This window comes from Humulus lupulus, chromosome 4 (genome assembly GCF_963169125.1).
Source record: "Humulus lupulus chromosome 4, drHumLupu1.1, whole genome shotgun sequence".
NCBI lineage: Eukaryota > Viridiplantae > Streptophyta > Magnoliopsida > Rosales > Cannabaceae > Humulus > Humulus lupulus.
In genome coordinates, this window is record NC_084796.1 from 108221701 (window position 1) to 108229103 (window position 7403).

The 7403-nt window shown below is 37.6% G+C and overlaps 2 protein-coding genes across 2 annotated transcripts; both read left to right on the plus strand.

Moving 5' to 3' along the window:
- Positions 1-1107: 1107 nt before the first annotated feature.
- Positions 1108-1629, plus strand: LOC133832468 (secreted RxLR effector protein 78-like). The gene has a single exon (XM_062262807.1). It carries the CDS (start codon positions 1108-1110, stop codon positions 1627-1629), a length of 522 nt encoding a protein of 173 aa, XP_062118791.1.
- On the plus strand, positions 1630-2793 carry LOC133832469 (uncharacterized). Its single transcript, XM_062262808.1, has one exon. It carries the CDS (start codon positions 1630-1632, stop codon positions 2791-2793), a length of 1164 nt encoding a protein of 387 aa, XP_062118792.1.
- Positions 2794-7403: the final 4610 nt, after the last annotated feature.

Consider the following 7403-nt stretch of genomic DNA (forward strand, 5'->3'; position numbering starts at 1 on the left):
ATACTCTAAAATTGACCATGTGCTGAACAATGAGAAGTGGCTAGATTTATTCTCTAAATCTATAGCTACTTATAGGTGGGAAGGCATATCAGACCACTGTACCTGTCTGGTGAGTTTTCAAAATTCTGAGCAGCTGGGATCCAAACTTTTTCGATACTATAATTATTGGGCAGAGCATAAGGATTTCAGGGATGTGGTGATTAATAGCTGGAGAGGCCCAATCTCAGCCTTGGGTATGAATGCTGTCTTTTTAAAACTGTTGAGGCTTAAGCACTGCCTGAAAATTTTTAATATGGACCGAATAGGAAATCTTCAAGCTAATTTTCATAAGGCCAAGGAAACTTATCTTCAAGCCCAGCTTCAAGCTCAAGCTCACCCCCTTGATCCTGTTTATCAAGAAGCTGAGAGGTTTGCGGCAGGGGAGTATGCTATTCAGGAGAAATTTTATCAGAGTTTCCTAACTCAAAGGAGTAAAGTCACTTGGTTACAGCAAGGATATCTGAATACTGCCTTTTTTCATGCATTTCTTAAGAAACGTAAGGCTGAAAACGGGATTGTTTCTTTCATGACAGAGGAAGGGCAGGTGGTTGATAACTACATAGAGGTGGTTTCTCATTTTCTGGGTCACTTTAAATCTTGTTTAGGTAGTCCTAGCTCTGCTTCAGGCAGGGTTAACCTGCAGCATGTTGACTTAGGGCCGAAGCTTTCAGTTGATCAGCAAATGCAGCTTTTAAGACATTTTTCTAAGAAGGAAATTCGGGAGGCCTTATTTAGTATTCCTAGTACTAAATCCCCAGGTCCTGATGGGTATGGTTCTGGTTTCTTTAAAGCTGTTTGGAGCAAGATTGGAGAAGAAACTTTCTCGGCCATCACCTACTGTTTTGAATCCGGCAAGTTTCCTTCTAAACTTCATGATACAACAATTTCTTTAATTCCTAAGATTGTTAATCCTTCTCGGGCAGTTGATTATAGGCCAATAGCCTGCTGTTCTACAATGTATAATGCATGGCTAAGTTGATTTGTAAAACGTTGGCTACTGTTCTTCCCGTTATTGTTAATCCCAATCAAGGAGCATTCATTAAAGGTCGTTCTATTGCTCACAACATCATGATCTGTCAAGATCTCATAAAGAATTATGGGAGGGCTACTACTTCTTCGAGGTGCGCTATCAAGATAGACTTGAGCAAAGCTTATGATACCGTAGATTGGCTTTTTCTAGAAGGGTTGCTGAAAGCTTTAAAGTTCCCTATAAATTTTATAGGCTGGATTATGTCTTGTGTTAGGAATACCACCTATTTTTTAGTGATGAATGGTCGAGTGCAAGGAAAATTTAAAGGGGGGAAGGGGCTGAGACAAGGTGACCCTATGTCACCTCTTTTATTTGTTCTCATCATGGAATATCTGACTAGGAATCTCCATTATGCAGCTCTTAAGTCTCCTTTTCGCTATCATCCGATGTGCAAAAGTTTAAAGATCATTAATTTGTGTTTTGCGGATGACTTGCTGATTTTTTGCAATGGAACTCTTCCAGTTGTGAGGAGTGTTAAGATGGTTCTTGATGAGTTTGCCATTGCTTCTGGTTTGATCATTAACTCAGGAAAATCTCAGATTTTTTTCGGTGGTGTCTAAATGGAGGATAGAAAAATTATTTATGAGGAAATCAATCTTGCTTTGGGTTCTTTTCCCCTTAGATATCTAGGGGTTCCTTTGAGGCCTACCAAATGGAATCATACTGATTGCGAGGTTTTCATTCAGAAATTCAGATTGAAGATTCAGAATTGGGCCAGTAGGCACCTCTCTTTTGCTGGCAGGATTCAGCTCATAAACTCTGTTCTTCTTGGGCTGCGCAACTACTGGATGTCTATCTTCATTCTGCCCCAAAGTGTTGTCAAGGCAGTTGAAAAGCTTAGTAGAGGGTTTCTTTGGGGAGTCTCTGGGCAGAGGAGCAAATTGCATCTCCCTTCTTGGCAAAAAGTTTGCCTTCCCAAAGCGTATGGTGGAGTGGGGTTTCGAGAGGGTTCTCTTTGGAATCGGTCTGTGTTGGCCAAGTATATTTGGGCCTTAGCTTTCAAACCTGACTTACTGTGGGTCAAGTGGATTAATTCCATTTATTTGAAAGATAAAAGCTTTTGGAATTATGAGTTAAAGGGGGACTGTAGTTGGTATTGGAGGAAGCTTTGCCATCTAAAGAAGCATTTCAGTTTTGTTGCCATTTCAGCTACTGGTATGAAGGTTAAGTTCTTGTCGTCAAAGTTATATAATAGTCTCCTAAATCAACAAAAGGATGAGTATTTTCGGACAGTTTGGAGCAGATTTATTCTCCCTAAACATAGGTTCATGTTATGGCAAGTGATTCACTCTCAGTTACTGACTAGGGATAACCTTAACAGGCTGCATATCCCTTTGGTTTCTCTGAAGTGCCCGGTCTTTGATGGCTTCCTTGAGACACACGGCCATCTGTTTTTTGACTGTCACTTATCTTCTAGGCTGGCTCAGCTGCTGTTTAAGTGGTTGGGTTTTGCAGCTTGGCCTTTGGATTATAAGGGCTGGCTGGTTTGGCTCTCTAAAGCTAGGAACGGTACCAAGGCCAATATTGTTTCCATGGTGTTTGCAGCTACAATTTATAGTATTTGGACCAATAGAAATAGATGCTATTTTGAAGGTTTTTCCTCTTCTGTTTGGAAGATGGTTCAGGATATCAAATTCATTACTAAACATAGGATTTACTTAGCTTCTAACAGATATAGTACAGCTAAAGATCAAATGTATATTCAGAATCTCCTTTGTAATTAGCTGTCTGGGTTGACCAGCTTCTGTCGGTTCAGCTTTTGTAGCTGAAGGTAGTTTGTAATTTGTTAGTTCATTTGTTCAATGAAGCTTCTTTTCTTCTTGATCAAAAAAAAAAAAAATGTGATGTGTTTATTTAAGGTTTTTTTTTGAGTAAACCGTTGTTACTCTGAGATTTCCTCCACCATTTTGCTGGCATACTTCCATTGATCATTTTAGTTCCATTTATTATTATATATAACTTGAAAAGGGTTTTACAGGAATGGTTCACAAATAAAAAGTGATTTTATATGCAAATATTATTATATTATTATCATTAAACTTATTACTTTCACGAAGCAATTGGTTAATCCTAAGGATCTCTTACATCCAAGGCAGCAATAACTCGGCCAAAAAAGAACTCAAAAGTCTCTCCTCTCTTTCTAACAAAGCTTTTGCAATCAACCCCAAACGAGAGACTAAACAACTATAAATAAGTCTCAAGATTATGACTAAATGTAAAGGAAAAAAATACAAGTCAAGGTAATAAAAAAATATATATTAACGACTTCTTAGTCTGCAGCCCCAAGAGGTTGTAACGAACTCCCATCACCAAAGCTTAAGACCAACAAGATGATACTCATTCTTTTGTTCAAGAAAAAAAATAGTAGATCAGATATGTAATTTATGAAAAAAGAAAAACAAATTAATATTAAAACAAATACTAACCTACTTCACACCCTATTCTACGCTTATGCATTCTATCAATGTAACTAATCAAAATGTAAAAAAATTGCCTTGAAGCTAATAAAATTCCTATATTTATATATATATAGAGATTAGTATATAAAAGAGTTGATGCGCGTGTCAACATAGCTAGTAATTACTTATTACTTATGTCCGTGTAATAAGTATTATAATGTGTATTCCAGAAGCTTAAAATTATAGAAACTCATATTTTACGACATGGCTTTCATAAGAGATATGTCAAAGTAGATTTTCCATATAACTGGTTTTCATATCAACCCAAAAATGAAAAAAGAAAAAGCAACATCATCATCAACTACAACGTTTTTATCTCATTCACCTCTTTCAATTTCTCCATTTATGATGCAATATATAAGGGAATTATACTATTTTAACATGTATGTAACTCAATATCAACATTCGAACTAAATAGTTGAGTCTCAACATTGAAAAGAAAGTACCAGATGCGCAGATTTGATTGTCAAAATTATCCTATCTGACTCTCCACATTCTTGTTGTTTGGGGTTCTTTTAATTTAGGCCTAGAAATTCTATTGTTGTGGTTCATTTTCTAATTAAATATGTTTTGGTTCGTAAAGCATCAACTTCTTAGAAAGGAATGTTCCCTCTCATCCATTTCCAGCTCTTGTGGCTAATATGCCTCTTCTTATACAAGATATATTTTTTTGAAAGGCTTTTCTTATACAAGGTTTGTTGGCTCATATTTGTCCATTGTTGGTAGTCTTTTCCCTAAAAATAAATAAATAATGAAAGTTCAAGCAAATCAAGTATGAGCCCTCTGCGAGAATTAGCTACATCCTTAATTACTATTTCATCCACTAATGTTGTGACCTAATATAGCTATCTTGAGGTACATAGTGCCAGATCGAATTTTGAAATGGACATACAAACACCTTGGACAGTTGCAGGATCAAATATGGGCGATGATCAGAAGTTCATACAGGAGGTAGCTCCCCAAGATCGAGGCACCACTTAGGTCGAGTTTGTGAGCGTAGTACGTGGACGTAGTTCCTGCGACAGATCTCGGCTGGTTACTAAGTGTTATCCCAAAAATTGGTGTATCCGACGTGGTATTAGACTTGGACACGTGGAGTAGACTGAGTAGGGAACACCAGAAAACTTGCTGGTGGGTGTGACCTGTAGGCTGGTCGGAGTACACTTGACAAATGAATCACAGTCACTGCCCGATACACATGACAGGTTAGAAGCTGGTCTGTTTGACGAACAGAGACACCCGCTCGAATGAAAGCAGTTACACTCTCCGTTAGCATTCCGCAAAAATCGTCAAACCACCTGCCAAGAGAGCCTAATAGCCCTAAAATCTTGGGAAAAGCTCCTGAAGAATTGGCTAGCAACTACCTACGGTAAGAAAGGGATATTTCCACATCAGATTTCCTCAAGTGTAACCCTTGGGCGGGAGGAACATTATAAATACAAACTTTCCACCAGAGTGAAAGAGGGTTCAGAAAAATAGCCTCCTGGCCAGCACCAGCAACATACTGAGCAGCTTGGCTTGGTACTTAACAGTGATTTTCTCATACTGTATTATCTTTTACATATAGAAATCCACTCGTAATCCCTTGTGATTGTGTGTAAACCTTCAAGATTAATACAAATCTAAGAGGACGTAGGTCATTACCAATGCTTGGGGCTGAACCTCTATAAATCCTGGTGTTATTTATTATTTATTGCTCATTATTATTAGGTTCTTGGTTCATTTATTGTGCATTGATTGTCTAATTGAAAACTCTCTAATTAATCATTTGACTCTGCGTCAGTTGCTAAAAAACCAGTCAACACTCAACTTGGGTATTTTTGGCTATAATACGATGTTATTCAAGAAGATGTGTATCATAATCCCACGTAAGTCGAGATTATTTTTGTGTTTAGAAATATATTAGTTGATTATAGCCAGCTATCAAATATTTGACAATTAATGTAATTTAATGGAATTATCATGTAAAATACGAAGTTACCCAATTAACCATATTGAGAAACCATACAACTTTACCAGCCTATAAATAGAAGAGGCACGTTCATATTTAAGGGGGTCGATGCTTGATGTACCAAAACATTGGAGAAACAATCACAGATTGTTCTCTCTAGAAAAACTCAGAAATAATATTGACTCATGGACTAGGTGGAATTTTAACCACTGAAGCACGTAAAACTCTTGTATTTATTATCGTTATTCACATATGGTTTTTATGAAGCCCAATACACATTTACATTCGAAGTTGATGAAAAATCATGTCAACAGTTTGGTGATTTCATTGAGAGAATTAGGCTTTAACTTTCTTATTCATTTCTTTTCTTCCTACAAACACTTTTTGTGAGATGGTGCTGGCGTCATGTTTGGCAAAAGGTGGAGATTCTACCATCCCTTAGATCCAAGAATAATATAAACCTTTTATTCTAATTAGAGAAGGCACATCTTGATGCATTGGTAAACGCCCCCAAGATGTTGTCGGAGACAACCAACTAAGGAGTACTGGAAGTTCATCATCCCACAACAAAAGAGAAATTCATGCGTCACCATGCTATGTCAATCTAGTTGAGCAGGAAAATGCACAACTCAAGCACTACCTTGCAAGTGCTAACAAGCCCATAGATGAGATCCTAGTGAGACTACCACCTAGCTCCAGCCAGAATGCCCCGAAAGAATCCAATGCTTCTCATCAAAGCCGCTCGTGAGAAAGGCCTCGTGGGAGCCAAAATAGACAGTTGGGAACCACTCTGTCAGAACTACTACCCTCGAGCACTCAAATACCCACTGGGAAAACAAACTTATGTAGGTTCAACCTTAAGTTCATGGATTAAGAAATTTGGATAGATCCCCACAGATGAATATGCAGCCTAGGAATCCAACAGTTGAAAATGATGTACCTGTTGGGAAAACTTATACAAAATCTTGTTTATTTTCATGTAAAATTTATATTAAACAAATTAATATAAGAAAACCTAGAACATGTTTCTATAATTGAATTTAAAGAGAGATAATGATAAGAACACTTACATTATACGCACCAGAATGTATTAGTCCTTCCTTCAGTTTCTTAACCCTTGAATCCTTCCTGTCGCAGGGTATCATCAAGAAACTGAACCAATCTTCAAATATCTTCACATTCTTGCAAAGTATACTTAGAATCACCTAGACTAGAGTGGAAAATTCTCAACAAATGAGATAGATACAAAGAGAAGAAGAGCAGAGAATATTGAGGCTTAGAAAATAACTTTTGTTGTAGAGAGAATCTAAAACCTAGAGCATCAAGAATAGATCTTTGATTAGTGGTGAAAAATACACATTTATTGATTTTAATAGTCAAAATAAATTAAATTTTAATTAATATTTTCATGGAATTAATATGATTCAAATTATAAATGAAAATATTTAATTTTAATTTAATTTGTTTTATTTTGTAGGATTTATTTGGTATTTTTGGCATTTGGAAACAAAGAAAAAAAAGAAAGAAGAAAGAAAGAAACAAAATTGAAGAAAGAAAGAAAAGGATGGTATTTTTGAAAGAAGAAAGCCCAACCAAAGGCCCCAGACCCATGCCTCCTCCTCCTCCTCTTCTCTTTCTCCCAGCACCATGTGGTGGCCTCTTGCAGCGCCATGCATCCACGACAGCGTCTGGAGCTCCAGTGACCTGCGGACCTAGATCCAACGACCAGCGCCCATGACTCGCTGACCCATGCCTGGCCCCAGCAAGCTGCGCCCTGACTCACATGTTGCCTTGCCTCTTCCTTCAGCATAGCCGCCCACGTGGCATGTTTTTATTTGCTGTGAATGGGTCAAAGCCCCAGATGCCACCAGCCACTTTTCCAGCCCACTTTGTGTGCTCTTTGGGCCTTGGACTTCCATTTTGT